Raw genomic sequence first — 24,157 nt, 5'->3', positions numbered from 1 at the left:
ACTTGTAATTAGCCCCATAAAGTTTTTCTTATAAATAGGGTGTGGTCCCTGACTGAGCACGCAACGATATGAGATTCAGAATTAGGTTTTCTGAATTAGGGTTCCCATCTCTCCTCTCTGCGTGTGATCAGTGAGAAGAACCACAAGACCCAATCACTTTCGTCATAATCAATGGATTGAAGTGCAGGTACACTTCCGCAACTTTCTTTATTCCTAAGCAATCTCCAAGCAAGAAGATCCAGGGTTTGAATTATGGTTTATACCCATTAGATCCATCACACATGTCTCATGGTTTTCAATGGAAGTAGAAGGAATGGCCACACATGAGTTGCCTCCTGATTAGCATCAGAGTCTTCATCACCATGCATCTTCATCATCGCCCTCTCCTCCGGTGTATCAAGGTCCTCTCCATTTTCTTGGAGGGCTAGGGTTATGTCAAGTGTTAATTGGTTGTGTGTGTAAGAAATGGATTGTGTTTGTTAATCTTTAATATTAACCGTCGGATAAGATGGTGATTAGATTGTACTTCTTTTTATTTCAACCCTGGTTTAGAAAAGTGAATAGGAAAAAGGTGTTCAATGGTATGCTCACTCACGGGTTATGAGTGTTAATGTGGACCAGCGGCCAACACACCCAATCATAGCAAGCCAAATGTCCACCAAAGGAAAACTCTGAGAAATAATGATTTTTGGGATAGAATTAAGATGTAGTATATATATCCAACCATTATTCTTTGTTTTGTGAGACAATAGGATATAAAAGGGCTTTTTTTTTAAATATTACAAAAAATATATATATTTACTAAATTACGCATGTGTGGGATTATTTATCAAAATACGCATGTTGGTGGAAAACGGTAAACATTTCCCCGTTTTCAGTTTTTTTTTATTTTTTTTATTTTAAAATATGAAAAACGGGAGAGTTTCTCCCGTTTTTATTTTTTTTAATTAAGAAATAATGAAAACGGGAGAAACTCTCCCGTTTTCCATTTTTAAAAATTTTTTTAATAAAAAAAAAATGAAAAGCGGGAGAGTGACTCCCTGCTGTTTTTAAATTTTTAAAAACTCTAGTGTCTGGCTGTTAGGTTTTAAAAAGAATGTTTTTTTTATATGATTAATTTTTTTAATTAAAAAAATAATTGTTGATATATATATATATATTGACCTTTTTATTTTACTATGAATTTTCGAAAAAAATATTAGAAATGAAAGCAGTCAAAGTTGCACCCAGTAATTAATTAATACAAAATAGGATGGTTAAATATACAGCGGTGAAGTAGTTAGTACAAAGTAGGAATGATCAGAACTGCGGTCAGGTGCTTAGCACAAAAGTAAGGCAGTGAAACACTGCAGTCGGGTGACTTAGCACAAAGTAGGTCGGTTAAGCACTGCTGAGGTCGATGAGTGGTATAAAAGTGGTTTGGTCGAAACTTGTATCGGTAATTAATTAGGACAAAGTAGGACGGTCGAGCACATGCATGTCGTTGATTAGCACAAAAGTGCGTCGGTCGAAACTTCCACGAGTCGATGATTGGTTCAAAGTAAGTTAGTCAAACCCTACGCGATTAGTAATTAGCACAAAAGTAGGGACGGTCGAACTGCGCTGATCGACTACAATGCTGGCAGTCGAACTGTACCACTCGATGGTGGGACATGGCAGGGGCAGTCGAGCTGCACGGTCGGCCTAAAATCTGCCGGTTAAACTCGCACCATTCGGTGATTGGGACCATGCGGGAGACGGTCGAGCGCTACGCGGTCGGCCTGAAATCGTCGTCGAAACTGCGCCTTAGTGATTGGGACATGAGCGGGGCGGTCGACACGCGGTCGGCACTAAGTATCTGCGGTCGAGACTGCGCCCTCGGTGTTTGTGACAAAGCGGGAGCAGTCGAGACTGCGCGATCGGCTGAAAAAGTAAAGGCCGGTCGAGCACTGCCCCGCTCGGTGATTGGGACAAAGCGGGGCGGTCGAGCTGCACGATCGGCCTGAAATACGCCCTGGTCGAACTTGCACCACTCGGTGAGTTATTCTGAGCGGGGCGGTCGAGACTGCGCGGTCGGCGCTAAAATGCGGCCCGGTCGAAACTGCGCCCTCGGTGTTTGTGACAAAGCGAGGGCGATCGAGCACTGCGCGATCGGCACTAAGATCGTCGGTCGAAACCCTCACCACTCGGTGTTTGGGACCAAAGCGGGGCGAGTCGAACTGCGCGGTCGTGCCGCGAAATGCGTCGGTCGAAACCCTCGCCCTTTCGGTGTTTTGGGATAAAGCAGGACGGTCGAGCACTGCACTGAGTCGGCCGCAATCGCCGGGTCGAGCACTGCGCTCTCGGTGATTGGGACAGAGCGGGGCACGGTCAGCGCACGATCGGCATGAAATCGCAGCGGTCGAGCACTGCGCACTCGATGAGTTGGGACAAAGCGGGGCGGTCGAGCACTGCGCGATCCGGCCGCAAATCGCCCGGTCGAACTGCGCACCACTTTCAGTGATTGGGACAAAGCGGGGACGATCGAGACTGCACCGGTCGGCCTGAAATGCAGCGGTCGAAACTGCACACCCGGTGATTGGGACAAAGTATGGCGATCGAGACTGCGCAGATTAGTACTTAGCACAAAGTAGGGTTGGTCGAACCCTAAACCAATCGATGAGTGGGGACGGTCGAGCACTGCGATGTTCATAAATGAAAATTTTTCAAAATTCGAGCTCTTTATATAAACCAACATTAGTAGCCCATTTTCACTCTTGCACACTATTTACTTACTCACTCACTCACCCATACTTCTTTTTCTTATCTTCAACAATGGCAGAGACTTCACTTGTATTGGTTTACTACAATGGTTCAATCATTGCTAGTGAAGATACAATTATATTTTCGTCGGAGGATCAATCATATTTGTATGTCGAAGACGACATCTCTTACGAAAATTTAAAGAGATCCATTGAAGAAAGCATTGAGACTGCTGACAACCTAAGAGTTTCATATATCAAATACCGGCTCCCAATTTCTTCTGGATCCGGTAAGATTTGCTATCGGTCATTCAAATTGCGTAATGACCGAGATGTTCGGATGATGTTCGACTGCCACAAAAGAAATCCAGATGTTGGCATTATTGAATTGTATGTGGAGTCCAGCGCTGCAACTTTCGAGGGTGCTCCTTCCCAACAACAAACCGCCCTAAATGACGAAGTTCAACTCAATTTGAGACGGGAGAGGATTTCATCACCATGCCAAGTTAATGAACCTGAACGGCTCTGTACGGAGTGGAGGGCACATGATGATCCACCATCCAATAATTATTTTACTAATTCACAACATCTACAAGGTGGAACAAGTTCTTTTCATGATACTCATGAAACCGAATTTGGTCAGTATGGCCGATCCAGTGGAGACGATGAGGGACGACGATGGTGACGACTTTTGGGGAAGACAACGAAGCAAGTGTTGATGACATTCGATTAGAAGAATGGAATCTTGAAGAGCGTTCCAAATGACCGCCCATAATTTCAAGATGGCACGATGGAGCCTCCGAGCACATATCACGAACCCTTGATTTGGAAGCAATGTCGAGCACAAGAATTTCCGGAGTACCCTTTATTGTATGCCGACACATTAAGCTGAGCAACGACAAATGGAGATCTTCATGTAGGCATGAGGGTTTCGAAAGCAAAGATGATCTCTGTGACCGCAATTAAGCATTACTGCTTACTTAAATCTGTCGAATACAAAGTTATTGAGTCTGATCCGACTCGATACTCTGGTAAATGTAAGTCATATGGCGATGGGTGCAATTGGAGGGTTCACGCATCTTATAGCAAGCGAAGACAGCTTTGGGAAATTACAAAGTACACTGGGCCTCACACGTGTTCATCAGCAATGATCTCGCAGGATCATTCAAAGCTGGATTCAAATATGATTTGTCATCAAATACAAGCACTAGTCCAACAGCAGCCAAGCATCAATGTATCGGTTTTAATAGCGGAGATCAAAAATCGATACGGATACACACCGCCATATAGGAAAGTATGGACAACTAAGCAAAAAGTGGTTGAAGTAGCATTTGGCAATTGGGAGGAGTCCTACAACGAATTACCAAGATGGCTATCAGCGTTGCAACAGTTTGTTCCTGGGACAATAGTTGATCTTGAGACCCAGCTAGCATACAATGGACCTTACCTGGTACGTGATGCTCGAATCTTTCATAGAGTTTTCTGGAGCTTCCCCGCCTGCGTGGAGGCTTTCAAATATTGCAAACCGGTCATCCAGATAGATGGCACCCATATTTATGGCAAATATAAAGGCACTTTGTTGTTGGCAATCGCACAAGACGGTAATAAAAATATCCTGCCGATTGGTTTTGCCATCGTGGAAGGAGAAACGTTGGGTGGATGGACTTTCTTCTTGCGCAACTTACGTTCTAGTGTAACACCACAACAAGGAATATGCTTTATATCTGATCGCCATGAATCTATCAAATCAGCTTTTAGATCGCTTGGCCGTGAGATGAGTGCTCCTCATGCGTACCATGTTTATTGCATTAGACATATCTCGGCCAATTTCATGCGTCGTTTCAGAAACAAAGAAATGCAACGGATAGTTGTCAATATTGGCAAGTTACAAGATTAACTTTTTTTTTAATCTAACTCTTACATTGTTGTTAATTATTGAAGTTATCTTAACTTTTTTTAAGTTCATCATGTGCGAGGTTATTCGAAAAACCATTCAAGATTTTAGCTACTTGGTATGGTTTACTACGGGACAACGATGAAGAAGCGATGAGATGGTTGGATAACATACCGCGGGAGAAGTGGGCTCAAGCGTTCGATAAAGAAGGGAGAAGATATGGTCACATGACAACCAACCTCGCGAGAATGTGTTAATTCAGTGCTTAAGGGAACAAGAAACCTTCCTATAACAGCTATGGTTAAATCAACGTACTTCCGACTTGTGGAGTTATTTGTGAGGAAAGGTGTAGCAGCGCAAGCTCGGATCGCATCGAGCCTTATCTTCTCGGGAATCACTAATGAAGGCAATCCAAGAAAAATCAACAAGCGTCCGAGCATTTACGTTCGTCAATTTGACCATGAAGAGAGTCATTCATGGTAGATGAGATGTCACCCCGCAATGTGGGAGATAAGCTAGCACTTTTCAGTATCAACCTAAGATCACATTGAGTGCGACTGTGGTGCTTTTTCGGGACGTTGCATTTTTCCATGTCGACATGTCCTTGCGAGCATGCTCGCATATTCGTCTACATTGGGAGGAGTATGTTGACAACGTGTATAGGCTTCAAAGCAGCTTTTTAATGTATATCGTAAGCAGTTTGAGCGATGATCAAATGAGGGATATTGGAACCCTTATAATGGTCCACGTCTACGTCCTAATATTACGATGAGAAGACCGACGAAAGGAAGACCAAAATCTACAAGGATTCAGTAACGAGATGGATATTAGGGAAGGTGTTCAGTGAAAAATATTGTGGTTTATGTCATAGCGAAGGACATAGTCGCGAAATTGTCCCAACATCGCGGTTCAAGTACTCGGTCGTAATATAGTCTAAATGTCTTTTTCGTTGTAATGTTTTTAATGATGTAAGCCTTTCATATAATTATAACATGCAATGAGTTATCATTAAAAGCCTTTTCTTAAAGCATATAAAGACAAGACAAATGCAAAGAAAAAGTAAATTTAAAAAATACACAACATAGAACACCAAGCAAAAATCAACCTAAGATAGTTTTTCTTGCGAGACAATAAAGAAAAAAACAACAACTAATACAAGAGTCTACTCTACCGTCTCTACTGCCACCTCTCGGTAAAATATTGAGGTGGGTGAATATCTCTGTCGAGGCGGGTCCCGTGGCCTGAGGTCTTCGTGCTTGCTTTCGAGTGGCGGGTCATCATCGGATGATTCATCCGAATCGCGTATTCTGAGGGTCGGAGTGTTCGAGTTCGCAGACAAAAGTACTGAAGGGTTTGGGGGTGATTCCCAGTCTTGTTGCCGAAATGAAGTTGAATGACTTAATTGTCCGCGTTCCATAGGTGGATGATGAGGTTGATATTCAAATAAATTCCGCACAAAGTCCATCCCGAAATCAACCGAGTATCTGCTGGGCTCAACTGGAGGAAATCCATGGAGATGAGATGATCGAGTAACGTTGATATCATCTGATGAGTGAAATGACTGGTACCCTTCGTGATGTGAGTGTCGAGGAATATGTGCCTCGTTGTGTTCGACCCGAGAACTATACCGATGACGTCGTCGTACAGGAGGACTCTGTGGTGGCACATCTACAACCACTGTTGGAAATGCTCTAAGGGGTGCTGGAAGAGTGTTCCCTCTCGTACGAGGATCCAACAGGTCCTGATCTTTCGATAAAAATAGTATGGTATTAGTAGTATACCAGTCATAATACTCCACCGACATTGCGTTATTCCCGGCAGGAACATGGAGGTTGAGGCAACGTGACGCTCTATCTCTCCAGTATCCAATCCATCTTCCGTGCATCAATGCCCAATCTGTGTCAATTCTACCACGAAGATCATGATCATGAGTCGGTCCAATGCAAACTGGATCGAGAGGAACACCTTGGGCGAAGCCAAATTGTCTTGTCACTCGATCTGTTTGGTGCCACTCAACAACTTCGAAGCAAATCAATGATGTAAACGCAGTCCATAAAGGTCTGTCTGCGAAAATGTCATGTGGCACTTGTGCAATTATCTCGTTCGAATCATAAGGCCGCCATATAAACTGTTCAAAATTATTTACCAAATAATCAATGATTATTAATACCTAAAATATGTGTATGAATTATCAGTTTTTTTAACAACATTAGCTGTTGCATCTCCAACCGATCTAGTAGCTGCCTATATATCTTCACATTGTGCTTGTTGCTACGGCTATCATCATCCACTTCAATGTCGCCCACCGAAAAAAATGAGAATGAATTACAATTTCAATGTATTATAATTAAGTGTAAAATGAATTATCAATTTAATTTGCTCTCACCTCACGAGCCGGAGGAAAGGATACGATACCACGGGTTTGAGGGATATACTTGAAATCCTATACCATGCCCATGATTGAAGTAATATCATAGATCCATCGATATTTTTCATATCCTTGTTGGATGCTACGGCATAAAGACCTGCATGGTGGTTGCTAGACATGCTCGAACCCCAACTCGTATCTTCACCTTCAGAAAATCCCTCAGAAGTGGTAACCACTTCAGATGAACCCTATTCTGAGACATATTTGGCATGAGGACACAACCGATAAGCCTTAGGATATAGGCACGTGCATAACATTCTATCTGTCGTTGACCTGCATCGTATGACAGCATGCCAAATGTTTCCTCAAGCCACGTTAGAGTTATACTTTGACCTTTCCTTTGCTCCGCGGTGGGACCACTCCCGAGCAACTCTGCACGACAGAGCACTTCCTAGCCCGGGAAGTCCGACCGATGACTTCGTGGCCGTTAATCGGTAAAGCCAGTAATAGTGCCACATCTTCCAACGTGATTGTTGTCTCACCGCATGTAAGGTGGAATGCGTGTGTTTCAGATCCGCCATCTCTCCACTAATGCGCTCACAAGAGCGGCATCAATTCGAAATTAAGAATTTGAGTGCATGATAGAACCCGACTTCTCTTAAAAAGGCCTATGATTTGTGGAGGAGGCTCGCGATAGACACATGTCTACACCTAAGAACCCGATCAGGCTGTAGAAAGTTATATATTAATCAATTTCATATTAAATGGAAAAATAAAATATGTTGACTTGGAAAAATATAAGATACGAAAAAATCATAAATCCGAACATATGCCATCGAAAAATTAAATATGATTGAAGAGTAAACCATAAACATTGGTGTGCTAATAATATACTAGTTTATCTAAATAAACATGCTTCAGCCATAATATAACAATTATTAATATAATAAAAAATTAACCTAATAATATACTAGGTTATCTAAAATAATGACTTAATACAATTATTGATAAAAAAAAGCCTAATAATATATTAGGTTATCTAAATAAACATGCTTCAAGGTTAATATAACAATTATTAATACAATAATTAATTATCACATAATAAAATTATTCATAAAAGCTAATGACATAATACAATTATTAATAATAAACAAAATTACCTAAAAATATAGTGGGTTATCTAATTAAACATGATTGGGGTGCTAATAAGATAATTATTAATACGATTAATAATTATGATATAATACAATTATTAATATAAAATAATGACTTAATATAATTATTAATAAAAAATAACCAAATAATATACTCGGTTATCTAAATAAACATTCTTCGAGGTTAATATAACAATCATTAATACAATAATTAATTATGACATAATAAAATTATTCATAAAACCTAATGACATAATACGATTATTAATAATAAAAAAATTACCCTATAAATATAATGTGTCATCTAATTAAACATGATTGAGGTGCTAATAAGATAATTATTAATACGATTAATAATTATGACATAAAAAATTATTATGTGAAACTAATGTCTTAATATAATTATTAATAAATAATTAATTTCAAAGTTATCTAATAATACAAAAATATTACCTTTTTCCGACAAAAATGGATGAAATGTGATCACTCAGTAATCTTAAGAATGCCATAAAAAAATTATCAATGTAAATCCCAGTACACGTGTAAGTAGAAAACACCCGCACAATTAGAGCTCGAAGAGAAACGAGAATAGAGGGAGCTATGAAGTGGGAAGTGGGAAGTGGGAAGTGGAAAGTGGGAAGTGGGAAGTGGGAAGTGAGTATTATATAAAAAAATAATAATAAAATAATTCAACGGATATATTTATATCCGTTACTAAAGGTTAATATAGTTGTGTTCTTGTTTTTGCTTTTCAATAAAAGCATTTGTCAAAAGCTAAGTAATGAGAATCTTTAACAAATTAACACCAACCAACATTATCAGGACAAGGAATCCGAGGCTTTTAAAAACAACGGGAGTTACTCTCCGCTTTTTATTTTTATTAAAAAAATTTAAAAATTTGAAAACGGGAGAAACTCTCCGCTTTTCTATATTTTAAAAAAATAAAAAAATAAAAAAAGTGAAAACGGGGAAGGTTTACTGCTTTTTCACCAACTCAGTATTTTTGGTAAATAATCCCAAACATGCGTAATTTAGTAAATTTTTTTTTTGTAATATTTAAAAAAAAAAAGCCATATAAAAGCACTACAAAGTATTATCACATTAGTTAATTTAAATATAAAAACACTACAATGTATTTATCATGTTAGATTTGGAGATGACCACGTGTTATTTTCTTATATTATATATATATATATATATATATTTTTGTTTTAGGTCAATAGTAAAAACTTAGAATTACTCAAATTTGGAATTATTATTGCCGTGTTTGGTAAGAGATTGTGAGTTTGAGAAATATCTAATCTAAAATTGACCGAAATATATACAGAATGTTACTTAGTTTTCCAACAAAACTTAAATGTGATTATTTTTATTTTTTTTTAAATTACATAGAAGTTGGGGTTTTTATTTATGATAGGGGTATTTAAATACTAGCAATTAAATTAAGAAGATTTAAATTCAAGCACATGACACAATGAACTATTAATTTCATGATTATTTGAAAAAGTTTAAAACTAATTACATAATTATATATATTTCACAATGGTATGTATGCCGTTATTAAAAAAATTTAAACAAATAAAATAAATAACAAATAAAGGCAACTCCATTATAATTTATTAATCCAGTCTATATTCATTTCTAAAAACTAACTTAGCACTAATACTGGCAAATATGCTAATATTGGTATTAAGTCTATTAACAAAATATAATTTCTGAAATTTTTAAATAATAAATAAATAAATGATTTCATCATTAATTTATTAAATTTATCTTATTATTATTATTATTAAAAATAATCACTCAGCATGAAGTCTCCTTTAAACAATGGCATCATGTAATACAAAAATAGAACACAATGTGTTTATCATCATCATGATTATTATTATCATTTATATTTTATTATATATTTCTACATTTTTTTTTAATTTTTTATAAATATCATTTTCATTTGTTTTTTTTTCTTTGATATAAAGGACTGATTTATAAATTTTTCAATCAGAGGAATTATTAGTAAATTTTGCAACCAAAGGCCACTTAATTCACTGATTGGGCTGTGAGTGTGTTGATGGGCTGATGGGCCTATGGGCCCAATGGTGTGAGACCAAGCAATGGATCCAAGATCTGGAGATGGCGATCAAGCGAGATGAAGACATAGGTCCTCGCATCTCTCCCATCTCCATCTTCAACCCTCGAAAACCCTAACCCTAATCCTTCGTCGCCGTCGACGTCGTCGTCGCTGCTGCCGCCGCGATGATGACCGACGATCCGTTCATCTCCCGGCCCCATCCTCGCGCCTTCATCTCCACCTCCGCCAGCGCCCCCTCCTTTCCCACCTTTTCCTCCCCTTCCCACTCTCCTTCCCAAAACCCTAGCCCTAACCCTAGCTCGCGCCACTCCTCCGGCGGCCGTCTCCACCATCAGTCCGCCGCCTCCGGCTTCACACACAACGCCCGCATCGCCATCGCCCTCGCTCCATCAGCTGCATTCCTCCTCTCCCTTGGCGGCACTCCTTCTCTTCTCGTCCTTTCCGCCGGCCTTCTCATCTCCTACCTCCTTGACTCTCTCCGCCTCCCCACGGGTTCCTTCCTCACTCTCTGGCTCTCTCTGTCCACCTCCCTTATCGCCCTCGTCTTCTCCTCCCCGCTTCCCCACTCCTCCGTTCCTCTCTCCATCCTCGCCATCCTCTTCTCCTCTCTGACAACCTTCTTCATCGGCGTCTGGGCTTCTCTGCAGTTTAAATGGCTTCACATTGAGAATCCATCCATCGTCCTCGCCCTCGAGCGCCTCCTCTTTGCCTGCCTTCCCATCGCCTCCCCCGTTCTCTTCACCTGGGCCGTTGTCTCCGCCCTCGGGTTCTCCTCCGCTGCTTTCTTCTTCGCCGCCGTTTCCTGCATCTTCTACTGGCTTTACGCCCTCCCCCGCCCGTCCTCCTTCAAGTCCAGTGACTCCCAGATCCTCGGCCCATTCGAGGGATGCATCCATACCCTGTACCTTCTCTTCGCTCCTGTCCTTTTCCGGATCGGATCCCACCACTCCACCGTCTTCTCCTCCTTCTCCTCCTTCTGCGACATCCTTCTCCTCTTCTTTGTCCCCTTCTTATTCCAGCTCTATGCATCTACGAGGGGTGCGTTGTGGTGGGTCACGAGGGATAATTACCAGATGCATCGGATTAGAGTTGTGAATGGAGCGGTTGCGATGGTGGTGGTTGTGATTGCTTTGGAGGTTCGGGTGGTTTTTCATTCGTTTGGGAGATACTTGCATGCCCCGCCTCCGCTGAATTATCTGCTTGTGACTGTCACAATGCTCGGAGGTGCGTCTGCTGTTGGAGCTTATGCTGTTGGTTTGATCGAGGATGCCTTCACTTCTGCAGCTTTCACGGCTTTGTCTGTTTTAGTTAGTGCTGCTGGTGCCATTGTGATTGGTTTCCCGATTGTGGTATTGAATTCTTTCTCTTATTCCTATGTTTCTTTTTCTTTCCTTATCTTTCATCCATGATCTTAGAACATGGTAATTCAAACCTTGGATTGGTGAATGTTCTCAGATAATGATGTTTATAACTTTCTAATAGGCTGGCAACACGAAAATTTTGAACAAAAAGTGACTCATGCCAATTGATAGATGTACACCATGGAGTATAACACAATAATCTAAGAAGCCAATGCAAATCACTGTGTTGGAGCAATTTACTCTTGTCAGAATATTGCAGCAATATTACTATTGAACTTGGCTTGATTAATCCACCATGAGTGCTATCAATTCTTTCAAAAAATGAGTTCCATTTGTTTTCATTTTATTTTCTGCTTTAAGGCCTCATCCAGCTTATTCGGTTATGCCTTTTGTTTATTTGGTATAAGTTAAAACCCTCAATGTGCTTTATTTAATTGCCTGCATTTCATTATTGGAAGTTGTGCTAATAATAATGTGGACTGTGATTATTAATTTCTAATTCATGTTGCTTTGAACCTTTAGAAAAGAGATTCTAGGGAAACCGCTAATTTGGTAAGGAATTGCTTTGCAGAAAGCTTTCTCATGAACAAGGAAGATAATTTTAGATTATTTTCAATTATTTTCTCAATCAATATATTATGAATGGTTTCTATGTAGAAGAAGCACTTTTTGGTTTTTAACGGCCTTGATTAAAATTTGACAGACTAGTGCTACCCCATTAGAAAGATTCATGGTTACAGCCAGTTTAAGAATAATGTTGAGTAAAAATAACTTTATTCAAGTAGGATGTCCAATATGAAAGGATGCATTCTCGGGTTAGATGCATCACTCATCCCAAACATCAGTACTATGCATTTCAAGTGCCCTTTGGTGGCCCACATTTGTAATATTTCTTATACGGTGAACTTTTCAAGGAAATGTGATTATATGGAAAGTAAACACTGTCTTGTTGCATTGTGCTCAAAGTAGAAATTTCATCGTTGCAGTATAGTATCAACATTTTTCTGGCATAAATTAGATTTGGACCTCCAAATTTGAATGCTAAATTTCCCTTGAGAAGTTTTAGTGTCAACTTGATTTTGAGATTCCTTTTGAGTTCATATTTTGTAGATATGTGAGAGACCTTATTAACAAATCTTGCTTGTTAGTTTAGTCATCAATGGGCTGTGATAATTGCAAGGTTGCTTGGATTGCACAGAGTTATAGATGAGCTAAATGATGTCTTTTTTGTATCAAGGGATCATGATAGTGTTATAATTTGGTTAATTCTTTCTTTGTCTTTTTGTGCCTATGTTCCAATTTTGATAAAAAGGAAATAGTAAGGGGAGAATCACTGGTTTATCAAATGATAAAATGTTGGTGCCTGACATTGCTGTAAGAACTGGCTTTTATTTTCACCTTGAAGTGTGGGAGAACTTTTCATCATAATCTCTAGTTGAAGAACAGTCTTTATATATTTGCCAATTGTTTCTTAAGATCAAGTCAATATCTGTTGATTTGTGTTTACTTAAAGCTGTGTTCTTGTGGACATTGTAAATGTGAATGAATGGTTGCTATGACTGTCTGGTTTTATATCATCTGGCCTGGTGGTGTGCTGTTGTTCTATCTGCTTATATATGCGTAGTTCTTGCTTTTATATCTTGTCTTTAGTGCATGTATTCTTGTTAGGTCTTATATCATTGTTTTGTGTATAAATTTTCTCATGTCTGGTTGATCCTTGAATCTATGACTTTTCTTGGAATCTTTTTCTTTGCAGTCAGATGACTGCAAACTTTCTACTGTATGTAGGTCATGATTTTACTGAATTAGCACGCTGTCATTTGTGCAGTTTATTCCTCTTCCTATGATATCTGGTTTCTATCTCGCTCGGTTCTTCACTAAGAAAAGTTTGTCATCATACTTCGGCTTTGTCGTGTTGGCTACCTTGATGGTGCTATGGTTTGTTGTGCATAATTACTGGGATCTCAATATCTGGATGGCTGGTATGCCATTGAAATCCTTCTGCAAGTTGATAGTTGGAAGCGTACTCTTGGCATTGGCTATTCCTGGTCTGGCACTTCTTCCACCCAAACTACGCTTCTTGACTGAACTTGGTCTTATCAGTCATACCTTGCTGCTATGCTACATAGAGGACCGCTTCTTCAACTATACCACTATATACTATTTTGGATTTGATGGTGATGTGATGTATCCAAGTTACATGGTTTTGTTGACGACCTTTTTGGGCCTGGCTCTGGTTAGGAGATTATCTGTGGATCATCGAATTGGTCCCAAAGCTGTCTGGCTTTTGACTTGTCTATATTCTTCAAAGCTTGCAATGCTGTTCTTGTCATCAAAATCTGTGGTTTGGGTTTCCGCGGTTCTTCTGTTGGCTATATCTCCTCCATTGCTTCTTTACAAGTATGGATCAAACTTTTTTCCCTTATGCATGGTATTTATGTTCCTTTCATTTATTTAGTCAAGAATGTTAATGATCACCATTCACCACATGTTGCCCCTTGTTCTTAATTTTCCAAAAGCTTTTCTCTATTTTATCTGGCAAACAGCTATACTTGAGAACAGTATTGATCTATAGAGTCCTAAAGCCTTCTTTATTGCGTATCTTTAAAAGTTAATAACATATATTATTTATCTTTTCTGCGCTTCATTTTTTTTCCCTGAAAATTATTAACTTCTGGGATTATCAGACCTTTGTGTTTCCTCATTTTCTTGTTTGAATTGGTCCAGGGACAAATTCAAAGGAGCCTCCAGAATGAAACCTTGGCAAGGTTATGCTCATGCATCTGTTGTAGCTATCTCTGCGTGGTTATGCAGGGAAACAATCTTTGAAGCTCTACAGTGGTGGAATGGAAGGCCTCCATCAGATGGTTTGCTACTGGGTTCCTATATTCTTTTGTCAGGCATAGCTTGCATTCCAATAGTGGCCCTTCACTTTCCCCATGTCCAGGTATCTACTTTAAAGACCTTCTCAAGAGTTGATGTTTGTAGGGCTACAGTTCCTATAATCCTCATAATTATTTCTTTTCTTTATGCCTTCTCCACTTCAACGCAGTCATTTTTGCATAGTTTTCGTGTTTGCTTTCAACATCTTAACCATATGTAGTGGGTTCCCTGTATAATCTCAGTCACCCTTTTCTATGCTATTTGTCTACTATTGTACGTCGTTATTAATGTCTCCTTTTGCTTTATAATACTACAACTGACCTAGTGTACTGAAATTCATCTCAATATGGTATCACTTGGTCCTCAGTTTGGAATAGGGCTTCATACTTATTTCTATTTCAGGTAAAGTTTCACGTCATACATCCTGCTTCAGCTGCACTTATTTCTGAAGTCTTCATACCCCAAATTGCATCTTTAATTGTAATATACAGTTGTCACACACACACACACACACACACACACACACACACACAAACAGGAGAGGGGGCTGATAACACCACTTGAATGCTAATTTATATCTGCAAAATGAAGAATTCCTACTAGCTCGTCTTATGAAACTCTTTTTGCAATTTTCTTAGGTTCTATTAGAGATGATGTTGTTTGTTATATGAATTAGTTCTGATCATCATAAACATTTTTGCAGTCTGCAAAAAGATTCCTTGTACTCGTGGCTGCAGCAGGTCTGCTGTTTATTTTTATGCAGCCTCCAGTTCCTCTATCATGGGCATACCGGTCAGACTTGATCAGAGCAGCTCATCAGTCATCTGATGATATTTCAATATATGGTTTTGTGGCTGCCAAACCTACATGGCCTTCATGGTTGCTCATAGCAACTGTCTTGCTTTCATTAGCAGCAATCACCTCTGCCATTCCCATCAAGTACATGGTTGAGTTGAGGGCTTTCTATGCAGTTGGAGTTGGATTGACATTGGGCATCTATATTGCTGCAGAATATTTCTTTCAGTCCATTATTCTCTACCCTTTTATTGTTGCCACCATTGTCTGTGCTTCTGTTTTTGCAGTCTTCACACACCTGCCTTCTGCATCAAGTACAAGGCTTTTGCCCTGGGTATTTGCTTTGTTAGTAGCCCTCTTCCCAGTGACATACCTGTTGGAAGGGCAGGTAAGAGCCAAAAACATTGGAGAAGATGAAGAAGCAGACAGGTTCTCTACTATGTTGGCTGTTGAAGGGGCAAGGCTATCTCTTCTTGGACTGTATGCCATGCTATTCATGGTAATCGCTTTAGAGATCAAGTTTGAGCTAGCGTCACTTTTGCATGGGAAAACCGTTGACAAAGGTGTTGCTTCCAATCAGCCTGGTCGAAACCCTGGCTTCCCACCCAGATTGAGATTGACTCAGCAACGGAGGACATCAGCACCGCCCTCCTTCTCAATTAAGAGGTTGGCAGCAGAAGCTGCTTGGATGCCTGCGGTGGGAAATGTCTCTACTGTACTGTGCTTCACCATCTGCCTGTTACTGAACATGCATCTCACTGGTGGCTCAAACCGTGCAATATTTTTCCTTGCCCCGATTCTATTGCTTCTCAACCAGGACTCGGATATTTTTGCAGGTTTTGGTGATAGACAACGATATTTCCCTGTAACGCTGGCCATCTCTGGTTACTTGGTGCTGACTGCTTTGTACAGGATATGGGAGGAAGCCTGGCATGGGAATGCAGGATGGGGGCTTGAGATTGGGGGACCTGGTTGGTTTTTTGCTGTAAAAAATGTTGCTTTGCTTGTCCTCACTCTACCCAATCACATCCTTTTCAACCGGTTTATGTGGGATTTTGTGAAGCAGACAGACACCATGCTGCTGCTGACCATGCCTCTTAATCTGCCGTCTATTATGATGACAGATATTGTCACTATCAGGGTTTTGGGGTTACTAGGCATAATCTATTCCTTAGCACAATACCTTGTGTCGAGGCAGATAAGGATTGCAGGCATGAAGTATATATGAAGCAGAATTGATAGGTTGCAGGGATTATGAGTTGTCTGTTCTCAAGTTTGTTTCCTTGTTGGGTTTCAGATTAAGCATACTGAGTTTTCACACCGAAAGAGTTTAAACAATGACATTAGTTACTGTATCGCCAGGCTGTTGCCTGCAGTGAAACATTGAGCCCAACATTTTGTGGACTATAATTTAATCAGAGTTTCAGACAAGGCCATTGCTGTGACTCCTAAAATTAGTGAGAAGAGTGCATCTTTGTACATCCAAAATTCACAGGTGAGTTGCTTGCGGACAATTGAAGTGTGTAATTGCTATGCGGTGTTATTCTCCTTTCTCTGAGGTAGCAGCAACTACAAATGGTTGATTTCCCTTCCAATATGTCAATCATCTCGGTAATATTTTGCATCAACTGACTTAATAGATTTTCAGACAGCTTGTGTTTTAATGTCTTGAGTGCATTTCTTATGCAAGTTATACATCTCTTAACAAGTCTGACTGGTTTGGATTCTCCTCTATTCTTGCTTGTTCTTGCATTTGAATGGTAGAAATCGGTATTTTTAGCCTGATGTTTGATTGATATTTTTCACTAATACCAAGTAGATATCAATCATCTGATAGCTGGATGAACTTGTTGTGCTTATGGAGTACATTGTGGCTGTGGATTATTTCGGGATTAAATTGGTATTTGACTGTGTTTTGATTTGGTTGGGTGTTTAGTTGGGATACTGCTTCTCAACTCAATTAGCTGGTGCACTGCAAACAATTGCCTTAATTGTTGTATGACTAGTTTTTACCTGCAATCTAATTAACTTGAACAATAATATAAGACTCTGGGAAAGTTTGCAAGATATTTAGTCAATAGACAAAATTACATATATTGTGTTTCACGGATTATTATCTATAAATGAACTGAAGCATCTGGGAAATTTTACCCACTGAATCTAAGCATTTTTATGCACAATTATATAAATGAAGGAAAAAAGAAAAAGGAAAAAGAAGAGCCAAAACCATTCAGACTCAATGAGGGTCTCAAACTGGTTCCAGTTTTGGCTCCCTCTCATCGTTCTTGTTGGTCCCCTTGAAGCTTGATAAACTGAATATTATAAATATATAAACATTAATATATTTTAATATATGTATGCTGGTCTAAGTATAATATTTATCAAATGTTTTAGATTAGTTGAATAATTTATTTATAAAGGATTTAATCGTCACTTCTAATTTTAACAATAAACCTAATTAAAGCTCATTAGATTGTTTTACAAAAAGAAGCAATGTAATAAGTTTTATTTTAGTGAGTGAGGACCTATGTAAAAATTCAATTTATATATGTAGAAAAAAAAAGTAAATGCATTTTACCGAGGGGCTCAAAGATAATTTACCCAATCTTTTCCAGTTCCCATTTCTCAAATAAAAAAAAGACCAAGGGGCAAAGAGCAAAGTTTCACACTCTTTTCTAAAAACAGAGCCTTCAAAAAACTCCATCTCTTTTGCGCACCCCAAATCCCTCGCGCGCTCTTCTCCTCTGACGATGCAATGGCGACTCTCAGGCGAACTCTTCTCCGATTCCATCAAACCCTATCCCTAATCCCTCATAGATCCCCAAATTCCCTTCCCAGGTACGCCAATGGCGTTCACTCTATGTTTTGATTTTGATTTCGCTATCATTTCAATGTCTCTATCTCGAATTCGATGTCTTATAGATCATCACTTGCTGGATTGGCATCTCGATTGTATTCGGATCATGCATCGATTGACGTGGATCTATCCACCGAGGAAGCCCAGCGCCGCCTCCGCAATAGGTCTTGCAGTTTTCCTTGAATTTCAGTGTTTTTTTTTTTTTTATCGAATTTGATGATGGAGAGTCTAAAGTTTGCTTCTTTTGTCTTCTCTTTTGTGTAGACTGTTGTATAGAAGCAGGCAACGTGGGTTTCTCGAGTTGGACTTGGTTTTGGGAAATTGGGTGGAGGAGAACATCAGGTCTATGGACGAGCTGCGGATCAGAGCCCTCATGGATGTTTTAGACTTGGTAACTTCTCTCTTTTCCCTTAATTTCATTCTTATTCAGGTTTCTGGTTTTTTTTTATAATCAATTTGATAACATTATAACAGAGTGTATAGAGAAAACATATATATATATATATATATATATGAAAAAGGACAATCAAGGAAGAAATGGGTATGCGGAAGTCATAGGTGAATAAATATTGTTTCTTAAGGAGCTTGTTTACTTTACATCAATCAATGTTGTTGGTTATGCTGCTTAACACTATTGACCTTTTTTGCTGTGATTAAGGATGTAACCTGATTTGTTTATTTGCTGTCATTTCTTGGTCGTCTTGCTTGTGGCTCGTTAACGTTTTTCCTGTAGAAAGTTGTACATTATTTTTGCTCTTTTGATTGCCTACCTGAATGCTCTCAATCGCTGTACCTCTTGTTAGTTTGTCACCAAGATATTACTGTCATGCTCCCCTTTGAATTGCACCAAATTTTTTAGTTTTTTGGACAAATTGAAGAAGAAAGCAAAGTGATTAACATTGATTTATTTTTTTTTCTCTTAATGATGGAGTTGGTCAGTAGTAACACGAGTGAGCCAATCCTGCTGCCTCTTTTAATTATGCTACAGATCTTTTCATAGGCTCTTCTTTGATAGTTAACTATGGAAACTAAATAGTTTTGTGTGAATGTAAATATTGATTTAAAATTAGTATCTCTGGCCTGGTGACAGTTTTAGTGTATAATTTAGTCCAATACTTTATGGGTCCTTGAAGTTTAAGGTCTCCTGGTTACGCCTTCCTAATCGAGTTCCATCTAAGGGTGTCATAGGATTAGGCCATCCTAGACTCCTAGTCACTTAAACAATAGCATGGATAGATTTGGGCTTGTTTCAATTAAAGGTTGTTAGGTTGGCCTAAGTTGCAAAACTGTCATGATATATATTTCAGATAAATTTCTGTTTCATGGTTGGTTGAACATTTTGTACATTATTGGCATGGGCATATAATTTTAATTTTTATGTATACTCTTTTCAAGCAAAAATGAGGGAGTGGTTAGGATGGATGATAATAAGATTAGTAGAAGTAGAAGTTTTGGTATCTAGGTTCTATAATCCAAGAGGATGAGGAACTTATAAAAGATGTCACAAATAGGAGTAAGGCAAATTGGGTAAAGTAGAGGGGAGCTTCTAGTGTTTTATGTGATTGTAGAGTACCTTTTAGATTAAAAGGTAAGTTTTATAGAATGGTTGTTAGGCCAACTATGATGTACAGGTCAGAATGTTGGGCTATTAAGAAACAACATACTTAAAGGGTGGGCGTGGCGGAGATAAGAATGTTGAGATGAATTTCAAGTGTTATTAGAAATGACCGATTAAGAAATAAAATTATTTAACAGTGAATGACATTTATCACTGACAAGTTAAAGAGATATCAATTAAGATGGTATGAGCATATTCTTCGATGACCTGTAAATGCCCTTACAAGAAAGGTTGAAGGCGGTAGAAGTGGGAAAGATAGACCTAAGAGTGTTTAGTAGAAGCTTTATGTAATGATATGATATGACAAAGCTTGGTTTATCTAGTCTTTTGGCCTTTAATAGAGCAACATAGAAGGGAAGAAGGGAAGGATTCATATAGCCGATTCCAAATAGTTGAGAGTAACGGTTTCTTATTGTTGTCGTCTTTTCATTTAAAACAATAATTTATAGAATAATTTTTGCATGAGACATGGTACGAGCATTTTCTGAAATTTCTACCTTTGCAATTTCTCTGTATTTTGATTTAATTTCCTCTCAAAGTTGCAAATAATGGAGCAGCCCCCTTCTGTTTGGCCTTTCTCTGTGAATTGGTGACAAATGGCACTCATTTTTATCCTTAAACAGATGCATCTTCTGAGATTTATACCTTTTTATCTCTTTGTAGCTTGATCCAATTTCCTCTCAAAGTTGCAATGATGGACTAGCCCCTTTCTTTCTGCCCTTTCTCTTTGTATGGTGACAAACGCGGTCATGTTTATCCAGAAACAAATGCTCTTTATCATCTCTGGCATTAATTGGTATATTAATGAGGAAAAAATAGAAGTCAAAGATACAATGATAGGGCCAAAATTAATGTGCTAATTTTGCTGTAAACAGTTTTTAGTTAGTGAGCAGGAAGAACAAAACCAGCAACAGAAACTACATGAATAGCTATTCTGTAATCCATGTAACTAAGGGGTATGCATAATTGTGAATTTTTTATTTGAGAAGTTGTGATTCTTGTGAACAATTTGGTACTTGGATAATGGACGGGCTTTTGAATATCCCATGAATGCTAACAGAGTGGTGGTATTGTCTATCTGAAATATTAATTAAGAAAACTCGTACTAGGCTTTCCAAAATTGCACAAAAACATACACTTGGGTGCCATTGCCTGGATTAAAAATATTACATTAAGAGGATGGGTACCAGGCTTTTGAAAATGCCATGGTTGTCTAAATGAATATTGCATTAAGATGACTGGTATTTATTGTTTGATTACTGATCTGATGGTTTGATTATCAGACTTATCTGTGCAAGTGATTTGTTGTGCCTTCCATATTACTATGCCTTGATGGATTTGTGATCGATAATTAAATTTTACTCGAATATGAGAAATTAGTCCCAAATATCAGCCTTATCAGGCATGTGTTGGACCACGCCGGAGACCTGATTTTCAAGTTACCTAGAAATGATCATTAAGAAAGCAAATTTTGTATTATAATGGAGCATGAACTACAGTCCAGGTAACGATCATAAAATTATCAATTATTTTGCCAATACAGAGAGGAAAGATAAAACTTGCATCTAGACACCTTTCCTGTTGACATGAAATAAATGACAGTAGGAACAACACAGCACGTGAATCTTTTATTGATGCATTATGCAAGATTCAAAAGAAATGACAAAGTGTTTCTCTTGCCACAGAGATTGCAATTGAAGCTGATAAGACATATAACAAGCAACTTGGCTGTAGCGTAACCTATTTTTTATGGCAAAACTAAGATTTCATTTGAACAACCATTGTGTAGCACAACAGATGATCACGTGGGTATGTGCAAAGTTAAAACCCTGCACTTGCAGTACTGTTGTAGCAGTATTTTTATCCACTATTTCTGATAAGGTACCATTTATAGCATTATTTAAATGGGCCCTGAGTGGGTCTCATATGAAAGTTGTATCTCTTAGCTTGGTTTGGTTGTTATAAATTTTCTGAGTGTGCATGTGATAGAATTTTAACCGAGTTAATAAATCCTTAAAGGTTAATAAACCACCATAATGGTGCACTTCCATTCGACAAACTTTTAAGTGGAGTCGCTTTTTGTTTATTGTAAATAAAAAAAAACTAATATTTCATTTGCCAGCAACTACTCCGGTGATCATGAGGCAAGGTGATTAAATTAGTGTTAAAACATTGACCTAAGCAATTCAAGTTAAATTAGAAAACTGATATTTATGTTGCAGAATTAATGCTATGTGCTGCGTAATTCACTTTTGAAGATGAAAAATGAAATCCTTTTGACCATTTGAGGGAGCACTTCAGCCATCAAGCTGCTTATTGGCTTATGCTGAGCCTCTGCTATTACTGACAGCCTGGGGAAACAAGACGCAGCCCACAAGGCTAACAAATGCTGTTATGCAACTAACCTCTTGTGCTCATGCAAACTATATGATTATTCATTTTTTTTTTTTTAATGCTTATGCAAATAACCTGTTCGCTCATGCTAACTATTTGGTTATTCATCTCTGTTTTTTAATGCACGTTTCCTGATTGGTTTCCTCCTGGTCTTTCAGGAAAATCCTGATCTGTGGAAGTGGCTAACTGTGCAGGAGCAGCCGCCGGAGGCAGTGAGCAATAATATTGTATAGCATTCCTAAACTTAATTCAAGCTTATATTTTTTTTAAAAAAAATTCAATTCCTATTGTAATATGCTGTATAAACTATAAAACTTAAATCTCTCTTATGCTCGTGTAGGTATTCACTGCTATCCAATCTAAGGTTTTGCGAAATCTGGACAAGCATTCTTCCCCAGAGACTCGTGCAAATCCAGGTCAGCCATGGGTACGAGGATGGGATGATAAGCGTGGACTAGATGGTCCTAAATATGGAAATCAGTAAACCTGAATATTCACACTTTTAATCACCAACATGACCAAGTAAGAAAGTCTTTTGTGCTTGAACTTACAATGATCATAATAAATGCTTCTGTCTTTGTGCCTGCCTTGCTCAGTTATGCCTGAAGAATTTAACCAAACATTTAAGATATAGAGCCTGTCTGAAAGATATTATCAGATTCCTATTTCCAGGCTCATTTATGCAAAGATATGTTGTCTTATTGCCATCTGATTATATATATATATATATATATATTTGATATTGTCTTGTGGAGTTCTCTATGCAAACAGGATGGTTTTCTAAATACCATGTGGTTTATTTTATTGCGAAAGTTAACAGTATACCCTTCCAATTCTAAATGCATGATGATTATTGATTATTAAAAGATGAAATCTGGGGACCGGGGAATAGATGGAAGAACACAAGCTTTCTGTTTCTGGGGACCCATTAGGAATCTAAGAAAAAGAAACCCACTTCTTATCTCCTTGGAATGATGAAGAGGAAAGACTAGAAAATCTACTTTTTTTCTGTTGGTGCTTACCATTATCTGCCATATTGACTTTGTTTCACTTTCAATCAAAAGGGCCTGTTCTTTATTTATTTCCATTCAATTTAGAGCAATGTTAATAATGCTCATGATCAATCATTTGCGTGGAAATTAGGGTGGCCCCATGACCTTAAAGTTGTCAAATTTATAGTGATTCTTCAAATTTTTTTAAGTAGAATATTTTATTTAATCTCTTTAATATAACTTGTCCCTAAGAGATCATTCTATTTTAATATTTGAGAAATGTGAGTTTTCATAGGGATCTCCTAAGGACAAATTATATTAGAGAGAGGAATTTACATTACTCAAATATTAAAATAAAAGAATATTTTTGGGATAAATCATATTAAAGGGACCAAAGCAATATATAACTATATTAGAGAGATTAAATCGGATATTTTTACTTTTTAATATAGACTTTTATGTTGGGGTCCCCATTGTGAGTGCAATATTTATCTTTATCATGTTTGCAATATAATCTAGTGTTTGATGTCTATCTTTGATCACATTATTTATTTGTAGGAAAAAGAAATTAGAGCTCTGAATAGAATTGAATGATGAAAAAGATTCTCTAGAAGTACAAATTAATGCATGGGGTTTATAGCCCTAAGACCCTAAACCCTAAATTAATCATATAATTATTGTTTTGGTGATGTGTGACCTCAGCAGCGTCAAACCCTAAATCCTTTTTTAATCCTCAAGTAGGGTCTTGGAAGACTTAATTCATTGGTCCAAAACCCTAGCTAGAGATGTATGGTGGGATAAACAAAACATTAAAAAGCAAACAATAAAAGAAACAAAATCCCTTAGAAAGATGGATTGCTTTTGAAAAGATTCATGGTCTGGGGGACCAGACACCGAGTTTAATATGGGATTTTTTATTTTATTTTAATGTTTAGTTTTAAGAGAAAATTTGCTTACATGTTCCTATAAAACTGGGTAATTGCTAATACACTTTTATAAAAATAAATTGTATCTGATTGTGTGTTCTTACAA

General features: G+C 38.2%; 3 protein-coding genes across 3 annotated transcripts; all 3 read left to right on the top strand.

Annotated features, from left to right (window-relative positions):
• Positions 1-3,642: 3,642 nt before the first annotated feature.
• LOC120270392 lies at positions 3,643-4,617 on the top strand. The gene has a single exon (XM_039277384.1). It carries the CDS (start codon positions 3,643-3,645, stop codon positions 4,615-4,617), a length of 975 nt encoding a protein of 324 aa, XP_039133318.1.
• Positions 4,618-10,278: 5,661 nt separating this feature from the next.
• LOC120270957 lies at positions 10,279-16,991 on the top strand. Its single transcript, XM_039278045.1, has 4 exons — positions 10,279-11,574; positions 13,415-13,986; positions 14,314-14,533; positions 15,173-16,991. The coding sequence occupies exons 1-4, from the start codon at positions 10,390-10,392 to the stop codon at positions 16,490-16,492; spliced, it is 3,297 nt and encodes a 1,098-aa protein (XP_039133979.1). The 5' UTR covers positions 10,279-10,389; the 3' UTR covers positions 16,493-16,991.
• Positions 16,992-17,947: 956 nt separating this feature from the next.
• LOC120270958 (succinate dehydrogenase assembly factor 2, mitochondrial) lies at positions 17,948-22,875 on the top strand. Its single transcript, XM_039278046.1, has 5 exons — positions 17,948-18,102; positions 18,187-18,285; positions 18,386-18,512; positions 22,292-22,360; positions 22,474-22,875. Exons 1-5 carry the CDS (start codon positions 18,020-18,022, stop codon positions 22,615-22,617), a joined length of 522 nt encoding a protein of 173 aa, XP_039133980.1. The 5' UTR covers positions 17,948-18,019; the 3' UTR covers positions 22,618-22,875.
• The last annotated feature ends 1,282 nt before the right edge of the window (positions 22,876-24,157 follow it).

Source organism: Dioscorea cayenensis, chromosome 10 (genome assembly GCF_009730915.1).
Source record: "Dioscorea cayenensis subsp. rotundata cultivar TDr96_F1 chromosome 10, TDr96_F1_v2_PseudoChromosome.rev07_lg8_w22 25.fasta, whole genome shotgun sequence".
NCBI lineage: Eukaryota > Viridiplantae > Streptophyta > Magnoliopsida > Dioscoreales > Dioscoreaceae > Dioscorea > Dioscorea cayenensis.
Note: the sequence above shows the minus strand (reverse complement) of the source record. Positions and strands in the feature narration are given on the sequence as shown.

What these genes read in the sequence shown, in the direction of transcription:
- LOC120270392 (XM_039277384.1), top strand. Translation starts at nt 3,643, where the DNA reads ATGAGGGTTTCGAAAGCAAAGATGATCTCTGTGACCGCAATTAAGCAT.
- LOC120270957 (XM_039278045.1), top strand. Translation starts at nt 10,390, where the DNA reads ATGATGACCGACGATCCGTTCATCTCCCGGCCCCATCCTCGCGCCTTC. An exon ending in TGATTGGTTTCCCGATTGTG is followed by an intron (nt 11,575 to 13,414) that starts GTATTGAATTCT and finishes TCATTTGTGCAG; the next exon opens with TTTATTCCTCTTCCTATGAT. An exon ending in TTCACTTTCCCCATGTCCAG is followed by an intron (nt 14,534 to 15,172) that starts GTATCTACTTTA and finishes ACATTTTTGCAG; the next exon opens with TCTGCAAAAAGATTCCTTGT.
- LOC120270958 (XM_039278046.1), top strand. Translation starts at nt 18,020, where the DNA reads ATGGCGACTCTCAGGCGAACTCTTCTCCGATTCCATCAAACCCTATCC. An exon ending in CAGCGCCGCCTCCGCAATAG is followed by an intron (nt 18,286 to 18,385) that starts GTCTTGCAGTTT and finishes TCTTTTGTGTAG; the next exon opens with ACTGTTGTATAGAAGCAGGC. An exon ending in TCATGGATGTTTTAGACTTG is followed by an intron (nt 18,513 to 22,291) that starts GTAACTTCTCTC and finishes CTGGTCTTTCAG; the next exon opens with GAAAATCCTGATCTGTGGAA.